The sequence below is a fragment of the Exophiala dermatitidis genome (assembly GCF_000230625.1).
Source record: "Exophiala dermatitidis NIH/UT8656 unplaced genomic scaffold supercont1.3, whole genome shotgun sequence".
NCBI lineage: Eukaryota > Fungi > Ascomycota > Eurotiomycetes > Chaetothyriales > Herpotrichiellaceae > Exophiala > Exophiala dermatitidis.
Window position 1 is genome coordinate 855552 of NW_008751648.1, and position 18541 is coordinate 874092.

Sequence of the window (18541 nt, forward strand, 5' to 3'; positions counted from 1 at the left end):
CCAGAACTTGTTCTCCGCTCTCCTTGGCCGAGCATCGGAGTGACTTGCGACTGGAAGACCTTCGAGGCGTGAAGAAGTGTTCATGACCTGCTAGGTGGGACAGGTCTGTTGATTCAGAGTCGGATACAATAGCATTCTGTACACTGTCACTTTACAACAGCACAATTGAAGACCGAGAATTGTTGGTCAAGGCCATCTACCAGCTCAACGACATCCAGTTTGCCATCGTTGGAGGATTATCTCGCATTGGCTTTGCGCATTTCGATTCAGAGAGATCAAGACGGAGGTGCTTGATCACGCTGTAGCGCGGCATGCACATCAATAACCGGGCCAGTTCACGACTCTTCACCAACACCATTGGGTTACCGGGAATACTTGCGGAATGTTACCGTTGATGCTGGGTCTGGTGGCACGCCTTGGGGGTAGTTTCTGGAGCACGCATTCGCTCGGAAGTGGCTGGACTCTCTTCAGTGTCTACTAGTAGAGTCCCACGATGAAACGCATGGTTATCTCGCCACTGAACATAGGACGATAATCACCTAGTTCTGGCAAAGGACCAAACTGAAGCCGGGGACGTAACAGATGGTATCGACTTTATCAACCAATCGTATCAATAGAACAGTCTCGTACCCGGTCCCAGTAAACATACCAGCTATAGCCTACGAGTCTGAATCAGAGGCACCTGTACATACCTTACCTATACCTGGTAGACTAAGGTATCTACCAGGTAACGTTGTATGCTGGTACAAGTATGAAGTCACCCGGGCTTGCACATCTGGGCAAAAAGGGGGAGACGCGCCAAGAATTCGGGGAACTTGGAAGTTCAAGACAAACTGTACAAACTCCGCGCGCGGGCCCCTTTTGAGAGAGAGTCTCCGAAGGTCGAACTGCAGTGCAATGGTCGCCGCACCACGTTGATCTCATTCTACTTGTCAATTCTCTGCTGCACCAAAGATGCGGTCGTTAATGTTCCTCCTCGGCCTGCTGGCTGTGGCCGTCTCCGGGGTCTACAGCACAGCCCTGACCTACAAACTCGGCGCCAACGAAAAGGCGTGTTTCTTCACCAATGTCGGCCGGGCAAATGCCAAAGTCGCTTTCTACTTTGCTGTAAGTTGGGCATTGATACAAACACGAACACATCGCATACACATACACATACATACGCCGACGCGGGCGGCAAATATACGGTACATTCGAGGTTCAATGGCTGGGCCTTGGGATCAATCGTGGAAGAGCTGCTGCGGCATGTTGCGGTGGTACTGGGCATGACTGCGCCATAAAACAGGAGGACGGACATATACACCCGAACACGGAGGAGTATCACTTGCGCTACTTCTGAGAGGAGTCCCCTGGCCATGATTGAAGAAACTGCGGATGCCCGAGCACACGCGGATAGATCTGGCTTCACAATCCCACGCAAAGAACGACTTACCATCACAAGCAAGAATGAATACTCTGACCAATATACTAACTCCTACCCTCCTTTTTTTACCAGGTCCAATCCGGCGGCTCCTTCGACGTTGACTACTCCGTCGTAGGCCCCAACGACAAGCGAATCATGGAAGGCCAAAAGGAGCGCCAGGGCGACTTTGTCTTCACGGCCCAAACGCCCGGCGAATACCGGTTCTGCTTTAACAACGAAATGTCGACATTTGCGGACAAGATGGTGGATTTTGAAATTGCGGTGCGCCAGACCACACTCCCCAAATTTGACCCTCCTTAGAACCTACATTTACTGACCTCGCTTTCTTATTTTGCTACAGGTCGAAGACGAATCCACATCCGCACTCCTCCCCCAAAAAGCAGGCTCGTCGCCCGAACAAACCTCAGAGCTCGAAAACATGGTGTACAAAATCAGCAGCCAGTTGAGCACGATCAGCAGGATGCAAAAGTATTTCCGGACCCGGGAGAACCGCAACTTTAGTACTGTCCGGAGTACGGAACAGCGGATTTTCAATTTCAGTCTGATCGAGGTGTTGATGATGGTCGGTATGGCTGCCTTGCAGGTCTTGGTGGTCAGGTTCTTTTTCCAGGGCGCTAGGAAAGGTGAGTGAACAGCAAAAAGTCCCTTTCTGCCCGATTTGCATTTGGTGCATTCCGGCCCTCAAATATGGGGACGGTAGAACGCACTTGCCGAAATCGACGGTAATTGTTGTTTTCGGGGTTGTGTGTTTTCGCGTTGATGGTCACATCTGTTTGCGTCGCCATTATGAGTTGCAATTCGGTTGCTGACGAGTTTTGCTTCTTGTTTACAGGATACGTATAAAGAAGCAAATCATAGCCTGGCTTTGCATTGCCGTTTGCGCCGCCGCTGGTGAATGATCAGACGGAGGCTGGTTGTCTGGTTTACGGCCTTCTGCAACATTGTATGGCCTTATCAGGCCAACTACAAAATCCAGATGCCGTGGTATTGAATCAGAAACAATACAATATACATCAAATGAAAAGTTCGAGAAGTAAACCAGCCGCTCTGTTAATTGGAAGGCGGTAGTGCCCATTCCTGCTGGTTCATACGACTTTCCTTTTACTGTTTCCCCCCAAAAACGAGACCTAGCGGTCTCTGCTCGGTCAGATATTATGGACCCTCATGCTTAACATTGAAACACTTTAGTGGTACTAACATTGACACGACTCCATTTCGTGCCTGTGCGCAAACACGTCCAGAATCTCGCTGGCCAATAGACATGGTACAGCCACCACCAAGGGAGAGGGTCCCACGATTCATAAGTGCCGTCCCGCCACGTGAAAAGATGACGGAAGAACGATAGATAAGCCCGAAATAGATCGTGCAGGGACAGGGACTGGTCGAGTGCTGTCAGAAACGATAACGTCGGGAGGATCAGCAAGGTGACGAGATCGTGGCCGATCCAGTAGTATTTGTCGGTTCTTGTGGGGGTGACAACATGATCATTATCACCCACCTCGTTACCAGCTTGACGAACAAGGCCATTTGTTTCCGATTGCGGTGTACGGTTGAAATGGTCATCAACATCGTCATGTGCTTCTTTTGAGGTGGTGTTTTCCAGCACAGAGAGGTATTTGTCCACCAGCTCCGGTGTCCCATTGAACAAAGCCACTGCGGTGTGGGCTCTGGGATTACATTCGATGGGATATAGAGTGATGGAGCCTGGCTCATCTTTCGGTGTTTCTCCTTTTCTGGCGGTATCATCTGTGCTGCGGTTACCGTCCCCATCACCATGTTCGACCATAAAGTCAAACGAGAGATGGCCAGTAAATTCGGTGTCACCGGCCGCAGCAGCAGAAGCAGCAAATCTTTGCGTAAACTTGAGCATTGCCTGGCTCAAAGGCGAATCTGCCGGTAGAGCTTCATAGTGCATGAGCAAGTCTGCCGAGGGACAGGCGACAAATGCCATGACTTTGCCGCAAACCACCAGCGCATGCGTGCAGTATTCCTTGCCGCGGATGAACTGCTGCAAGATCCACGGCGACTCGGGCGAAATGTTGAGACGGGCAAGATGTCGTGCCGTCTCCTCCGGTGAAGATCTCGGCAATAAAGTCATGTCACCGCGGACAGCGTCGTCTACACCGATTGTCTTGAGGATATACTTGCGTTTGTTGTTGTTGTTTCGTCGCAGTATCTCCTCCACTGCCGCACGGGATGTGACCTCACGGGTTTCGGGCACAGTGAGTCCCATTGACTTCGTGTATTCGATGAACGTGTGCTTCTCATGCAGTGTCTGCGTGGTACGCACGTCAAACTGAATTGCTCGACATCCCGTCCGGGCCTCGACCACTTCCTTGGCCATACCGTCCTCGAGGGCAGACGATACCCCCGAACAACTTACCCACAAATCGACGTTTTCCCGCGTAATAATGTCCAGAAGCCTCTGGATGTATGGTCCCGGGTCGGGAACGGGGTCTGGACTGCTGCTCCTCTGGTTGGCGGTGTTGTGTGGATTGCGGAGGCGGTAGAATTTCTTCAACGATCGCGATACTCGACCACAAACCAGCGATGCGGATCCAAAGGGTTCAAAGTCTGCTCCGATCACGTCGTGGCCGGCTTCATAGAACAGTCTGGCGAGCACGAGACCTTTGGTCATGCCCACGCCCGTCACGAGGATGGTGCGTCGATGGAAGCCATGCTTGCTGTGTGCCACGGAGCGAGACTTTGTGGCTTTGTCCCCGAACAATAGGGGTTGGTGGAGAAGAAAAGATAAAACGAGGATGATTGTGTCGAGGGGGAGAAACACGAGGCTGAGAACAATAAGGCTTGCGTTTTGCAGCCGGTGGGCTAGACTGGAAGATGTCCCGTCCAACATGGAGGGTAGGAGGTGAGTTAAAAGGCTAGTAATGAGAAGAGAATATAGCTAGAAGAGTGTACCGTAGGGTGGCATTTACCCTGTAGGTACCGTACCCTGGAAAGGCCACAGGTGAAGGGAGGCAGGTAGGGCAGCTCCCTAAATGATCAAGGGGATGAAACCTAGCAGCAGCAGCAGCAGCAGCGATAAACTGGATGAACACCCACCTATACTCAGGGTAAGAATGGGACAAAAAAGTCTTGTAGAGCCGGCAGCGGCTGTACACTGCGAAGCAAGTGTCGACGTCACTAAAATTCTTAACAAGCCATTTACCACGGTGGAGACGACGGCTCGCAGTAGTTGAGAGATACGGTCCTCACCTGTAGGCATCTGCGTTCACTCGCTGTGCTCCGAGTGTTGGGAACAGTGTATATAATCATACCGAAAGGGCATGCCAAGTGCAGTTCACAACAGATCAAGACCTCCTAGTTCATATATATAGGACATCTGGTGGTGAAGCTCTACAGTGAAAGAGTCGAATGAAGGACGAAGTCGGAAGATGCGGGAAAATAGATGACCAAGCATCACCCACCAACTTCAAGTTGTAAACATGGCGCACAGCCTTGTGACACAGCAAGGTTGTACCGCACCTTAGGTATCCATTTTTCCTAATATACAATATATATGTTGGTAGGACATCTAGGTAGCATGATTATGAGGAGCCACGACGGAGGACGCATTAATGCAGGAATTCGGTACAATGTAGTTTGATATGATTATGAGGTACTTTTGGGGAGGCCAACAATGATATCATTTACGGCGCAGACTACACTGCCATGAGTTGAGATAAAGGACGCTGATATGGCAGATAGGTACGTTGTAGGTACTACTACTGCCCAAAGGATAAAAGTTATGACCACTGAGGCTCCAATAATTATGTGAATCTTCTACTAAAGCCGCAAAATTTTGGTCACAAATTCGCACACAGAAAATTCATCTGAATTCATCTGGTCGGTTAGTTCAGTTGGTCAGAACGTCGTGCTAATACCACTTATCGTGTAACACGAAGGTCGTGGGTTCAAGCCCCATACTGACCATGTGCAATGAATTCATTTTTGATCAGATGTGGTCCTTCATCTGTTTTTTTGGTCTTTGGTTTCTTTCTTTGGGGATCCGATGAGAGAGGCAACCAGTGGGAGCTGGAAATGCAAGGAAAATGGTGGGTCTTTTGAAGATTTTTTGGACGGCCGGAGACCCACCATTTATTTGGCTTGCATGGACAGCACCACCCATCAAGCACTGTGTAGATTTGCCAGGACACGCAGCCATGATATAATAGTATTCGATGCTCACAGATGCCTCACCAAAGGTTAAATCGCTGGGCCAAATGATGAGATGGGGTGCCTCCTATGTACTTCCACATGATGCGAGATTGAGTCAGTTATCTCCAGAGTTTCCAAAAGCTGGATGAGGGTGCCAATGTGATACCCCGTTTATGGACCTCAGGGCTTTCCTGGTACCTCGCCTTCTATGTCTTCTATGCAAGCGCCTTGTGTCCCGCAGAGTCTGCAAAATCCCTCGGTCATGATTCGGCCACTCCAACACATCTGGTGATCTCGATGCCATCCTGCGAGTAAAGGTGAGTAGGAGCCCGGAAGAGATTTATCGGCGAACTTACTGGCACACCCGTCGGCTCCCAGCTGTGAATAAGCTTGCTGTCGTATATCAACAAAGGATTGCCGACCCTCTTTTCATCTAGTTTGGCTTCACCCTCTCGCTTGTGATACTGCTTGGCCGTTCTGTCGGCGAAACGGCCGATCACGCCATTGGCGTCGTTTCCGCTCTCAGCAGCTCGCCTTTTCTCCTCGACGGTACTTCGGACGTACTCCAGATAAGGCGGATTGCCTGGCTTGATGACGTTATCGGCGGCCAGCACTGATCCTGGCGTGATGAGCCCAAGTTCTTCGCAGAGCTTCAAGTCTGTCGTGTATGCTGGTTTATAGTGATCCAGAAACATCAGATCGATGTGAGTGAGAGCTCCTTTGGAATGCAGCCGCTTGATGGATGCATCGCTAGACCCAACAACAACTTTGACGATGTCGCTTAGCCCTGCGAGGTCCACCAGCGAAGCAATGACGGCGGCGAACTCGGGATTCCGTTCGAGGCTGAAGTAGCGTGCACCGCCAGCCTTGCGAACGGCATTCCCAAACAGGATGCATGAATAACCCACGTATCCGCCCAGCTCGACCATGGTTTTGGGCTTGACTTCGGCGATCAGATCCGTTACAATGCGGCCCTTGTCCTCTCCGACGTTCATCAGGTACTTCTTCGTCCGGGCGAACTCGTCAATGACTGCGAGCACCTTTGCAGGAGAATCTCTGATGTCGTCAATATCCGGTCTGCTGTAGACGAAATGCAGCAGCTCGATTTCTCGACCATCATCAAACTACCGGTCAGTCAGTGCTGCATGATACCACGACCAGGCAAACTCAATATTACAAATGTCTCTTCCTGCTCCTGATATCTCTTCTGGGGGTCGAATTCACCCATGGCGAAAATAATGAGATCCGAGGATGATGGGAACAACAAGGTGTGATATGAATCAATTCGGAAGACCGCCGGCCGACCGAGAATGCTCAATGAACAAAAAAAGAATACACGATATCTGCCTCGAGTATCATGGATTTCGAAATCGTACACAGGTCTCACCTGACCACCGTCAGCTGTACGGTACTTGAACCTTCGCAATACTGATATGGACGTACCGTTGGGCGGGAGTATCTTCCACCACTGCTGCTGAGCTTGCCCCTGACCTCGAGCCAGAAGGGCGGTCAGGGAGTGTGGGGACAAGCCACAAGCACGGTGTCTTCTAGCTGCAGGATGTACCAAGCCCTGGATCGATCGTAGGATGGAGACTTTCGAAGCAAAAGAGTCAATGACAACGCTCGTGGTCGAGGTAGAGAGAGTGGTAGGAGAGAGGCCGACCAGGTCATGATCCGATGATGTCGCGGAAGCCAATCATATGAAGCCACTAACTACCGATTTAGTCTAGCGCCGTTCTCTCGCTTAGCATCTCGTTTGATTGCACTTCGATCGTCTTTCTTTCCATCGCAGTCTTCCTACTGATCCCAGCAAGATATACACACATTGGCATCTGCTTGCTCGTCATTATCGGCCATAAACGGAGAATTTCATGTGCAGCAGCGGGTTACACGACGTCTTCGACTTACTCTGACGCATCCACTCTAGCATGGTCAGCACCGCCGGAAACACCATCGGTCCCTGATGCGGGCAACTCAATCTACCCGAACAGACGCTAGGATCTGGCATGTCCACGGGGTATCTGGCGCCGTTCCGCCGTTGGGCCTTTTTCAAACGCCGTAGAATTCTGATCTGATCGGGATGCTCCGGTTGGATGCTGTGTCCGGGAAAAAGATGCTTCCGTGGGCTTAGGGGAGCTGGCTGAACCATCCGGAGCACGTCTTTTGAGGCCCTTCTGCTTTCAAGGCTTGGAATACATCATGACTGTACCTGGTGTGAATTCTAAATACTAACTAAGCCCTCTTTGGAATTGCGGGAGGCTGGAACCCGGGACAAATGTCGAGAGGTACAGTACCTGAGGGTCTCTCTGCTCAACGGGACCCGCAGTGGAACCAAGATCCTCATATCTGAGTTCGGTAAACACTGCAGCCAGCATTACTTTCCACTCCCGCTGGGTCGGAAGCTGGCTAGCGATGCGGTAAGACGTACTAGATGTTGTTGATGGAAGTGTACCATCGTGGCCAGCTATGTGGCTTGCTGGGGGACGCCATTATTTCAAAAAGCGAACCCATCCTGCCTTTCTTGCTTGCTCTGCCGGCTGCCATCGACGTGTTTCAACTGTTCTCTGCTACCCAGTGTCTGTTCTCCCCTGTGTTTGTGTTCACCTACAAAATGTCTGACCTGAAAGCCTCCGTTGCGGAGACTCCCTCTGGATTCCATGTCGAGGGCTATGAGAAGATCGAATATGACTTCACTTTCATTGACGGGGTGTTTGACATCAAGCGAAGCGAGCTAGCTGATTGTTACAAACAATGGGGTCGCTGCTTGGCCGTCATGGACTACAACATCTTCAATGTCTATGGCGAACAAATGCAAAAGTACTTTGATCACCACAACATTGAGCTCGACATCCACAAGACGATGATTGGGGAGAAAGCCAAGTCAATCGACACGTTCCTCAGCATTGTGGACTCGATGAACAAGTTCGGGATCTATCGAAAGGTAAGTGAAACGAGGCCTTGCTCACAAACGGAATTTAGTTAACAGTTTCTGCAGGAACCAGTACTCGTCATTGGCGGTGGGCTTGTCACGGATGTTGCTGGGTAAAAGTTTCCACCTGCCAAAGATGACTTCAAGGCACTCTGGCCCATACATCTCCTTAGGTTGTATACCGTTTGCAAGCTTGTGCTAATGCTGGCCAATACAGTTTTGCATGTGCCGCCTACCGCAGAAACACCAACTACATCAGAATCCCCACCACTGTGATTGGGCTTATTGATGCTTCGGTGTCGATCAAGGTCGCCGTCAACTATGGCAACTACAAAAACCGTCTAGGTGCCTACCATGCTCCAATGCACACTTTCCTGGATTTCACATTCCTGCGGACCCTTCCGGAAGCACAGATCCGTAACGGGTTTGCGGAGTTGATCAAGATCTCCACCTGTGCACACCTGCCAACGTTCAATTTGCTCGACAAATATTGTGAACAATTGATCAGCACCGGCTTTGGTCGCAAGGATGGCGCTTCACAGGAAGTGCGCAATGCCGCAGATGACATCAACCGTGCGGGCATTCACGAGATGTTGAAGCTGGAGACGCCTAATCTTCACGAGATTGGCTTGGATCGAGTCATTGCTTATGGTCACACGTAAGTCAGGCGTCCTTACACGAGCTGCAACAGTCAGCTGACAAAGGTCTAGATGGTCACCCCTTCACGAACTGGTTCCGGACGTGCCGCTTCGCCACGGTCATGCGATATCTATCGATATGGCATACTCTGCAACCCTGGCAAATATGCGTGGAATTTTAAGCGACGAAGATCACAAGCGAATCCTGAACCTTTTTTCACGTGCTGGCTTGTCAATGGACCATCACCAGTTTGACGAGGAGATTCTCGACAAAGGAACAAAGGCCATCTTGAGGACTCGAGACGGAAAACTCAGGGCGGCTGTGCCCAGTCCTCTGGGAAGATGCGTCTTCCTCAATGACGTTTCCATGGACGACATGTATGCCGCTCTCCGACGTCACAAATCGCTCATGAAGGACTATCCTCGTAACGGGGAAGGTCTGGAAGCATTTGTTGACGCTAGTGACACAGGATACACTGTCAATGGCCTGCCGGTGGAACTGAATGGCTCTTCCACAAACGCGAAACTGAAAGTCCTCAACGATGACGTGAAAGCAACGGGTGTGGCTACCAATGGTCATGTCGACGTTGACGGGAAAAGGACGAATGGGATCACCAAGGCGACCAAACATGCGTCTGGCCCTGAAGGCGTGGATGGTCTCCAGGGCGGTGCTGTCGATGCCGTCCCCAATGGATACTCGAACGGCATTGCTAATGGGGTGAATGGAAATGCCAACGGTGTCCACACCAATGGCGTTCACTAGGCGCATGAAGGCAAAATACAGGGCCGACAGGTTTCTCCACACACAATCTTGGGGGCTTGGGGCGTGGGACGAAAACATTGGCGAGAAAGTCAGTGGCATGAGAGAAAATACCTTGTCCGGGAGGAAGATCACGAAGAACAACATTGCGAGACTTGCATGAAGCAGAATCATGGTCATCATGTGGCCAAAGAGCCGGTTGACCTACACCTTCCTAGCCTTGTGGATTTCTCTTCGGGCAGTGACAGTCGAAGTCTAGGGCATTGCTTAACTGCCTTAGTTGTCCGCTTCTTTCCTCTGACCAGACTTCCTTTCTCCGCGCCCTATCTTCAGGGCAGCGAATGAATGACTGAGAGTTCTGCTTGACGAATCATTCCATCCCTTGGGCACCCACAAGTGACCCTAAGACCTCCAAACAAAAAAGCTCCCCGTTTGTATGCCGTGCCTCGATGTCGGCCCGGGCCTCTTTTCCAACTACCTCGGTACTAACTAGTAACTGCCCACTGTAAAGAGGGCGAAGTCCTCCTAGGCCAAGGCAGAAACAATGAGTTCAGCTCAGCACAACACAGCATTTTCAGCAAACCAACGAAAAGAATATGTTTCATGACAAGACTTCCAATCCAGACAAGGCAACACAGGGTGGATAGGTAGATAGATGTCCAGCACTGCCTGCAGTGCTACTCAGCTCACTCACCTTGGGAATGAGTCGCGGCGCAGTGATGGTGATGATGCCCAATTTGGCCTGCAATGTGTCACAGTTTTGTAAGTCAGTCCATCCAGTCCACTATTCAGTCGTCAACGAACAGTTGTGTTGTTGTCATCGTTTCGTCTACCACTGCAGTCACAGGCCTCTCTCACTTGGACAGCAAGGAACCCAAAATCATTATGGCATTGTGTGTTCCTGGATCCTCTCAAATGATGTTGCTTCCCCACTGTATCCAGGGCAGGGCCAGACAATAACGACAACGCAAAGGGGTCTTACATACCTGAACAGCCCAGGTCCCTTGTGCAAAGTTCTTCTTCATATAACTCTTTAGCCTGTCTGGGTCAACGTATCGGTCGTCGATGATTTGTCGCACTTGGCCGCCGCCGCTGCTGCTGGGCGAAGATGGAGAGTTGGATTTGCTGGTCGATGTGGACGACCGAGAGGATGCGGTGTCTTGCCTAGTAGGGAGAGGCATTTTGCTCAACAGCCCGCAACGCCAAAGGAAGGCAAGCAAGCAGGCAGGCAGGCTGAAGAAAGCCAAGTTTCTACCACTGGCACCCCAAGAAAGATAAGGAGGATACGCTTGCACTATTGCAGCTGAGCTGCAGAGCGGGCTGAATTCTCGACTTCAAGGAAACTTACACTAAGTATGTGTTACTGGAGATATCAGCCGCTTTTGAATGAAGGCGACCACATGGATGTTTTTATTCAAGCGAACAGATTGTCAGCCCCATGCTACAGGGAGCAGCAGCCGAGCTGCATTCTACCGACTGCTTGGTGCAGAATCTGAGAGTCTAGAGTCGGGCGTGGGCGCGCCTCTGGTAGACTAATGCGCCTGGTGCATTGGCGAGAACGAATGATTCTGGTTGATTGAGCACCGAATCCGAGCCAGTCTTGTATTTGTTTTTGCTGTGCATGGCACCATGTCGGGCTTTCCGGCATTGTACAACTGTATGCTGTACAAACCTGTGAAAGGAGCTCCCTCCATGCCAGTGGTCGCCCTTGGCTAAGGAGTATGCAGAATGTTGTCATCTCTAATCAGCAAAGGAGTTCTGTTGTTCGTTTCTGTAGCTCTTCCCTTATCCTGGCTAGAACTTCAACATTGTTCTGGACTGGCAAGTAAGCGGTGAGCGGGATTGCAGGCTCGGGATTACATAGACCATGAGAGGAGTGAACGTTAATCCTCGAAAATACCAATCAAGCTTAAGCCTTCAGGGCCATAAAAGATGTGACCTAAGCTCCAACTTGCGCCACTCAGCAAGGACACGTCCCAGTTGATCAAGCGTGGAAATGAGTGGATAAAGAAACAGCCCGTCAACTCAGGGAGCCCGCTTGTAGTGTCCTGTCGATATCCGGCCGTCCGCCCTCAAAGATCTGCCTTGAATCCAGCATGTTCCCTTAATACAATTCTCTCCATGACCTAAATCCCAAAGCATTGCCGTGTGTTTTGTGGTCATCTCTTCAACATAGCAACATCTTCCTGTGGTGCGACACGATTAGCAAAGAAACCTCCAGCTCCACGGCGCACATTTGGGGCCTAATCTTACCCAGCTAAGCTCCCGGGGTGGCTTCCCATTGACGATGAAATATTGAATGTGGTATTTGTCCAGCTTCCTTGTGACTTTGAAGGAACTAGGATCGTTTGTTGTGGATAGGAAATCTTCCAGTTTGTGTTTGTCAATGAAATTGCTTGGGATGATCTGTTGCATAGTCTTTTGTTTCATCACTGGGAAAGTTCGGGGTTGGGGATCCTGATCTTGACGAGAAGCTTCGGGCAGCACTCAGGTGACTCGCACGGGAATGAGCACTAATGATACAGTAGATATGGGTGAAATCAGAAGTTGTCGAAGAGCAGGATGAATGAGTTGGGAAGAGCCAGGGGAAATACGTCTATGATCACCTGTAAGGAAATGCCAAAAGTTCCACACGTCTGGCCCCAGGCCACGAATATCAAGGGGCGGCAAGAGAAGGGGCGCGTGCATCACAAGGGGGGCTTCGGAGTCACCCCCGAGTCAGGTAGTAGGATCAGGCTGGTGTAATGATCGCACGTTGCCCAGTAGATCCTACCTAGGGTACAGTAGCTAGGTGCTGTGTATTCTGCTGCTGTGGCGCTTTTGGGACGGCCTAGGAGTCAAGGTCACCGTAGGATAGGATGGATGGGCCAGGCGGAACAGTCCCCAAGTGTTGAGCTTGACTTCAGCGAAGGTCTGCATGAACACTGCCCTGTACAACTTACCAGGTAGGACTGAGATAGGCGCAACGAACGAGTCAGAAGGGTGCCAAGTATGCCACGGCGTAAGGTATGATTGGTGGCTGATGCAGGTCAAGCCTGATGCAAGTTCGTGGCTTTTCACGTCGCTTGCAAGCACCAGCATCGCAAGGCAGACACCGCAGCGGGGCTGTGCTCGACATGGCCTCATGATTGACCATGCAATCCCTGGTTCTGATCTCGCTCGGCTGAACAGGGGACCTTGATGGATGTCCAGGACACGGTCATGACAATCCGGACAGACCAGGATATCTCAAAACTGACTTCCCCAGCCTTATCGTCCATCGTCTGTCGTCGACCCGGAAGGCAGACTGTACGGTTGACCCGTGGGCTCACTCACCACTCGGTCGAGGTTCGGATCTCAACCTCGCCGTTTTGAGAAGATATCGAGCAATCTAAGCCCAGTTACTGACCTAGTCCGGGCAGACACGGCTCAGGCTGTTGCCAAACCTCAATATTCTGCACCAGGCATTCGATTCAAAAGTAATGTCCATGACGATCCATGGCACGGTCGGCATTTCTCGAGGATATCGCGCGCCAGCGACCTTCCCTAACATCAGAGGACTATTTGCAGGAACGACTCGAGAGCTCACTCGCCGGCAAGGACGATTTGTCCTTTGTTGAACTCCTTGTGGATGGGACTTTGGAGTCGCTACGCAACCACGGCAGTGACTCGACCTATGGCTCATTTACTGACTCCACTACATCGCCGACGAGGTTTCTAGTCTCGGTGAAATGTACGAACGAACCAGTATTGCCATTGCTGGTGGTACGTGACCAGGACGAATTGAGACGGAGGATGAAGGTCGGTGCTGCCTGATGCAGAGCGTCCTGTCCAGGCTGACATGCAGTGATGGGAAGTAGCAGGCGGGTTCCTTCCAGCTGATGTCTGTTCTCTAGATATTGTGCTGCCAGTGACCCTGCTGACTTCGACAGCGTTATCCGTCAACGGAATTCAATCAGCTCACTGAGCATTAGTCACGAGCTTCTGACATGCTTGATGGAAACGTGTCATGTCTCAACTCGGCTTTTGGACTTCATCATCTGCTTTGGGCCCAAAAATGGCGAAACACGCCTGACACCGCCTATGACCTGGGCTGCCCAAGCCACGGCCACAGGGGCCGCTGATCGGGTGTCGGAGGACTTTGGTAAGGCTACCGCAGAATATCATGGTCCTTGACCTGACTTGCGGATAGAGTGTGCGTACATCTTACGGTTTCCGGAACAGCACTACCGCTCAGAATCCAAGCCATGGTCATTAAGACAATTTCTGTTATACCACCGGTCGTCTCAGGATCCTACTGTTGCAACGATCATTTTCGCTGGGGTAGGAAAAGCTGTTGTGAGGTCTTTGCAGAAGTATATCTTGTGCTACCGAGATCGCCAAGCACTCAATGCCTGGGAGATTCATCTGGTATTGCTGAACGCGGTCGTGACAACCTGGCGCCCTTATCTCGCATACTTGGGCGACGAAGTCAATACTCAGGTCTGTGCAGTCTGCCTCAGTTGCAGAGTTTACTGCTGACAAGACAGGCTGATCATGCCGTACTCGCGGACCTCGAAGGAGAAGATGCTGACTTTGCACGGCTTGATGAGCGACAATACCTCAAACAACTTGAAGATGGCGTGGATGAGGCAGCTTCTATCTTAGCTCATACACGAAAAGCTGCAGAAATTCTGCGAGCGAATTTTGGATTATGCAAAGGTTTTACAGCTGAATCTGAGGCTTCAGAGGACGATGTCGTCTTGCTGGACCAGGGGTTTCAGGAGGTCATCCACAACCTGAGACATCACGAGGCCCAAACACAGATATTACATACCAAGGTCAAGAGTGCCTCTGATCTGGTATCTCCATCCATCCCATCCCGGGCGATAAGGTGACGGGCTGACAACGGCAGGTCTCAAATATCCTAGACCTTAGCAACAGTACCGCTTTGAAGAATCTGGCCCTGGAATCTGCGCGGGAGAATGCGGTGATGCATGAGCTGACCAAAAAGGCCACCCAGGATGCGGCAGCAGTCAAGGTCCTTACGGTCCTGACGCTCATATATCTCCCTGCGACCGTAATATCGGTATGTCTGGGTTTCGCCCATCCCATATCAGTCTAACAGTACCTCAGAACTTCTTCTCGACGTCGTTTGTCAATGCAAGCACGAGGCAAGATGGTAGCACATTTCTCGTGGTGGCCAGCAATTGGTGGATTCTCCTTGCCACCGCACTGCCACTGACCATAATCACAATCTATATCTGGAGGTTCTACGTCCAAAAGGAAATTCACGGAGAGTATCCCGCTTGGTGGCAGTCTGTCCAGCGGAAATACGCAAGTCTGCGCATGCCTGCCTTCCGGCATCGACACCCAAGAAACGAACTTTTGGACGATTAGGCTGAGCTTTGTCCTAATCCGTCTTGGTTAGGTCGATGTGGGAGACTCTAGGAGCGAGCCGTTTTCGCCCCTCCAGCAAGCCCCGGATAGTATTGGTGCGGATCCATGCACTGGCGGGCGCAGTCCAGCATGGACATGGACAATGTCACAGCATCCCGCATAACGCTAATGCAAGACCAGTTTTCAGTCACAAGCCAACGGCCAATTCACACAGGCATGGCTGAGGCCCTCCTCGGTTGCCTTGTTGTCTTCCTTGACTGGAGGCGGGCTGGAAACGAGTCCACAAGGGAGAGGTAGGGATGGAGCCTCTAGTTCTCTGGATGGACCTAGCGAGAGCAATTGACCATCGAGTATCGACCAGCCTTTTCACGCCCACCTCATGGACCACGAGCAATGCACTGTCCCTTAGAAGGCCGTGCGGTGCACGACTATACAATATGTAGGCTGATCTCCCGGGTCATCTGGCTCCCATCTTCCTGTGCCTTTTGCCTACAACATGGGCAAGATCAAGAGCTCTATCAAGAGGCTGTTTTCGAACCACCACACCTCCAACGGTACGTGAAACAATGTGCCTGCTTTCAGCCTGACCAGATACTAACCTGTTGTCCAGGCGGAGCCGGCCCGTCGGAGGCCCCAGCTGCCATGGAACCGTCAACCCGCCTCCAACAACACGCACAACACCGCCGACTTTCCAATACTCAACCTGCCTTGCCTCAAGGGACTGCTACGCCGGCCTCAACTCCCGCCCGCCCAAGCCATGTGCTTGGTGTAAATCCATCCACACGGACTCGTCGCGGCGATACGGCGGCGGCTCACATCAGAGGCGATGATGTCGAAGCTTCCGAGTCCTCCACCGCCGACCGGTCCCGAGTCCCATCGGTCTCAATACAACAAGCTTCTGATCACCTGTCCGAGGCACCGGCTCCGACATCCCCTAATTATCTACATCCGCGCGGCCATTATTCACGTTCGAGTAGCATCAGAAGCGGCCGGAGTCCAGAACGACCTTTCGAAATCACCGAGGATGAGAACTTACCTCGGATCTTACCCGCGCAGACTCCATGTAAACTACGGATCACGTTTGACGGCCGAGGTGACAGAAATGACCGACACGACATTGTGCTCGAGTCTTCGGAGGCGTGGACCGAGCCGGCCTCATACAAGGGCCTGAACAAGCAGATTTCAGAGCGGTTGAAAGCCCACAAGCAGAGTATCCTCCAGCAACCCGAAAACGTCGGGATCGAAGTCTATCGTCGACATGGGTCTTGTCTTGTAGTGGGTATCAGGAATGAAGGCCCCTACTTCATCATCGAAGACTTCGACGCTGAAGTACTTGAACAAAGGGCCGTACAGAACATATGTGGCTTTGTCCACCAACGCCCCTTCGAGCCTTTCCGTCTGGAAATTTGTCTGCACTTCTCTTCCATCCGCAAGACCCCACAAGAAAGCTACGGGAAATACTCACAGATGGTGGTTGACGAAATCGAATCCAAAATGTCTGACAACAATTTCCTGGATCAGGGGTTTCTGCCTCGTGTACATCGTGACCAGATGACCACTGCCCACATTATTGAGAAAATCATTGGCGAAGATCCGCCCCAACGATTTGTGCAAAACCCTACGTTGCTACGTTCTGAGATTGTCCAGAGAGGCGCCTCAATTCTATTCATTGCCTGCGTGTGTAGTCACCTGAAAGTTGATCACATTTTGCACCTCATCTTGGAGCACAAGTATAACGATACGAGACTGCCGCAGACGGGAGAAGCGCGCTGTAAGACGCTGCAATCATGCGACATATACGTCAAGAGGCTGCTGAAATGTGTGAAAGCCTTCTTTGCGCGAATCATCCAGTGCGACGGAAAGCGCCATGGCCTGGAGGATACGGACGTAATGCCGATCCTGAACATCCCGGATGAAGCTCAAGGAACGGGGGAAACTAAATTGGGCCAAGGATCGTATGGCAGCGTTACCGCCGTCGCCATCGACCCTTCCCATCACGACCTTACAGGCGTGAGTATGGCCAATATGGCCGTGGGGATATCATGAACTAACAATGATTACCAGGACCCTGATCGGACTTTTGCGCTGAAAAAGTTCAGTGATCAAGGCGAATTGGGGAGATCCTTTGAGCGTGAATTCTCCATGCTGGAGCGGTTGTTCAGAAAGCAACATCCTCACATGGTCAGTCATATAACATCCTGGACGCAAAAGGGGCATCACTACATCCTGTATCCTCGAGCGGCACGCAACCTCCGAACGCACATGCACGAACATGCGTCTCCAGGAAGAAATGGGGTTAACACTGCCTGGTTGCTACGCCAATTCAATGGCCTCTCCAGTGGTCTGCGCACGATTCATGAGATGACAGAAGAGACTCCCAGTTACACGTCAGCCACGACTGCCCAAAAGCCGCGCAATCACTTTGTCTACGGCTATCACCATGACCTGAAACCCGAGAACGTCCTGATATTTGAACATATCAGAGGCAAAAACCCGGTGTTCAAGCTGTCGGACTACGGCGCGGGCAAGTTCCATATCAGGCCCAAGAATGAAATTGACAAGCCTAGTCAGCAAAGCTCGGATCTTCGGGGCACGATGTCGTACTATGGCCCGGAACTTCGGGGGGCCAAGACGAGACCTTTCGACATCTGGGCTTTGGCGTGTGTCTACCTGGAAACCATAATATGGTTCACTCTGCCTCATGGGGAGCTCAACCAGTTCGTGAGCGAGCGTCTACAGCAGTCATCTAGGAGCCCCGGTTGGGAGGATGACTTTTACTGGACGGGTACAGGCATCCACAACGCCGAACTGCGACCGGCCGTCAGGTCTTACGTCGATCTTGTGCGAAAAGAGTTGGACAAGGATCCGGAGAGTCCCAACCTGCTTGGTAGCGTTTTGGACTTGATCATGGAATGTTTTCAGATCAAGCCGGAGAACCGGCCAAAGATTGAAGTCCTATGTGAGCGGCTCGATGAGCTTCAGGAGAAAGCCGAGCTCATGGCCAAAAGAGTCGAACACGAGGTCCCAACGCCGAGCTCTGGCCAGAGTGTGCATTCGAACGATGCAGTCTCGACACACGAAAACTTTCTTGTGAGATCCCCAAGCCATCGCAATCATACGTTTCCAGAAGATCCGAGATCTCAGCGAGGTCGATAACACAACCTTCGCGGTGCCGATCTTGGTTTGACCTTTTTGGCCAAAGGTTCGTTTCTGACCGTTGTAAGGCACTGGCTGTTCTAAAAACGGGGGGATTGTGAATATATGGAATAATCCCC

At 51.4% G+C, this 18541-nt stretch overlaps 8 protein-coding genes across 8 annotated transcripts; 4 read left to right on the top strand and 4 right to left on the bottom strand.

The window, feature by feature from the left end:
- Positions 1-954: 954 nt before the first annotated feature.
- On the top strand, positions 955-2266 carry HMPREF1120_03310 (uncharacterized protein; the record flags this gene model as incomplete). Its single annotated transcript, XM_009157373.1, has 4 exons — positions 955-1107; positions 1496-1684; positions 1764-2046; positions 2256-2266. The coding sequence occupies 4 exons, from the start codon at positions 955-957 to the stop codon at positions 2264-2266; spliced, it is 636 nt and encodes a 211-aa protein (XP_009155621.1).
- Positions 1619-4799, bottom strand: HMPREF1120_03311 (catechol O-methyltransferase). The gene is made up of 2 exons (XM_009157374.1): positions 4640-4799; positions 1619-4567 (listed from the first exon to the last, which is right to left on the bottom strand). The coding sequence occupies exon 2, from the start codon at positions 4278-4280 to the stop codon at positions 2592-2594; it is 1689 nt and encodes a 562-aa protein (XP_009155622.1). The 5' UTR covers positions 4281-4567; positions 4640-4799; the 3' UTR covers positions 1619-2591.
- A 215-nt stretch (positions 4800-5014) lies between these two features.
- Positions 5015-7231, bottom strand: HMPREF1120_03312 (catechol O-methyltransferase). The gene is made up of 4 exons (XM_009157375.1): positions 7025-7231; positions 6759-6968; positions 5938-6705; positions 5015-5886 (listed from the first exon to the last, which is right to left on the bottom strand). Exons 2-4 carry the CDS (start codon positions 6807-6809, stop codon positions 5842-5844), a joined length of 864 nt encoding a protein of 287 aa, XP_009155623.1. The 5' UTR covers positions 6810-6968; positions 7025-7231; the 3' UTR covers positions 5015-5841.
- A 149-nt stretch (positions 7232-7380) lies between these two features.
- HMPREF1120_03313 (3-dehydroquinate synthase) lies at positions 7381-11659 on the top strand. The gene is made up of 4 exons (XM_009157376.1): positions 7381-8522; positions 8577-8623; positions 8728-9168; positions 9221-11659. The coding sequence occupies exons 1-4, from the start codon at positions 8013-8015 to the stop codon at positions 9909-9911; spliced, it is 1689 nt and encodes a 562-aa protein (XP_009155624.1). The 5' UTR covers positions 7381-8012; the 3' UTR covers positions 9912-11659.
- HMPREF1120_03314 (uncharacterized protein) lies at positions 10398-11089 on the bottom strand (the record flags this gene model as incomplete). The annotated part of the gene is made up of 3 exons (XM_009157377.1): positions 10398-10433; positions 10603-10650; positions 10895-11089. The coding sequence occupies 3 exons, from the start codon at positions 11087-11089 to the stop codon at positions 10398-10400; spliced, it is 279 nt and encodes a 92-aa protein (XP_009155625.1).
- Positions 11660-12067: 408 nt separating the features above from the next.
- Positions 12068-12338, bottom strand: HMPREF1120_03315 (uncharacterized protein; the record flags this gene model as incomplete). Its single annotated transcript, XM_009157378.1, has 2 exons — positions 12068-12094; positions 12162-12338. The coding sequence occupies 2 exons, from the start codon at positions 12336-12338 to the stop codon at positions 12068-12070; spliced, it is 204 nt and encodes a 67-aa protein (XP_009155626.1).
- Positions 12339-13385: 1047 nt separating this feature from the next.
- Positions 13386-15266, top strand: HMPREF1120_03316 (uncharacterized protein; the record flags this gene model as incomplete). The annotated part of the gene is made up of 7 exons (XM_009157379.1): positions 13386-13688; positions 13748-13770; positions 13820-14031; positions 14080-14369; positions 14417-14728; positions 14782-14955; positions 15003-15266. The coding sequence occupies 7 exons, from the start codon at positions 13386-13388 to the stop codon at positions 15264-15266; spliced, it is 1578 nt and encodes a 525-aa protein (XP_009155627.1).
- Positions 15267-15762: 496 nt separating this feature from the next.
- Positions 15763-18422, top strand: HMPREF1120_03317 (uncharacterized protein; the record flags this gene model as incomplete). Its single annotated transcript, XM_009157380.1, has 3 exons — positions 15763-15820; positions 15877-17276; positions 17331-18422. The coding sequence occupies 3 exons, from the start codon at positions 15763-15765 to the stop codon at positions 18420-18422; spliced, it is 2550 nt and encodes an 849-aa protein (XP_009155628.1).
- Positions 18423-18541: the final 119 nt, after the last annotated feature.

Bases quoted from the DNA above. Each gene is read 5' to 3' on its own strand.
- HMPREF1120_03311 (XM_009157374.1), bottom strand. From the start codon at position 4,280: ATGTTGGACGGGACATCTTCCAGTCTAGCCCACCGGCTGCAAAACGCA.
- HMPREF1120_03312 (XM_009157375.1), bottom strand. From the start codon at position 6,809: ATGGGTGAATTCGACCCCCAGAAGAGATATCAGGAGCAGGAAGAGACA. The intron at 6,706-6,758 runs GTAATATTGAGT...ACTGACCGGTAG, and splicing joins AGGAGCAGGAAGAGACATTT to TTTGATGATGGTCGAGAAAT. The intron at 5,887-5,937 runs GTAAGTTCGCCG...CTTTACTCGCAG, and splicing joins GGGAGCCGACGGGTGTGCCA to GATGGCATCGAGATCACCAG.
- HMPREF1120_03313 (XM_009157376.1), top strand. From the start codon at position 8,013: ATGTTGTTGATGGAAGTGTACCATCGTGGCCAGCTATGTGGCTTGCTG. The intron at 8,624-8,727 runs GTAAAAGTTTCC...TGGCCAATACAG, and splicing joins CTTGTCACGGATGTTGCTGG to TTTTGCATGTGCCGCCTACC. The intron at 9,169-9,220 runs GTAAGTCAGGCG...ACAAAGGTCTAG, and splicing joins GTCATTGCTTATGGTCACAC to ATGGTCACCCCTTCACGAAC.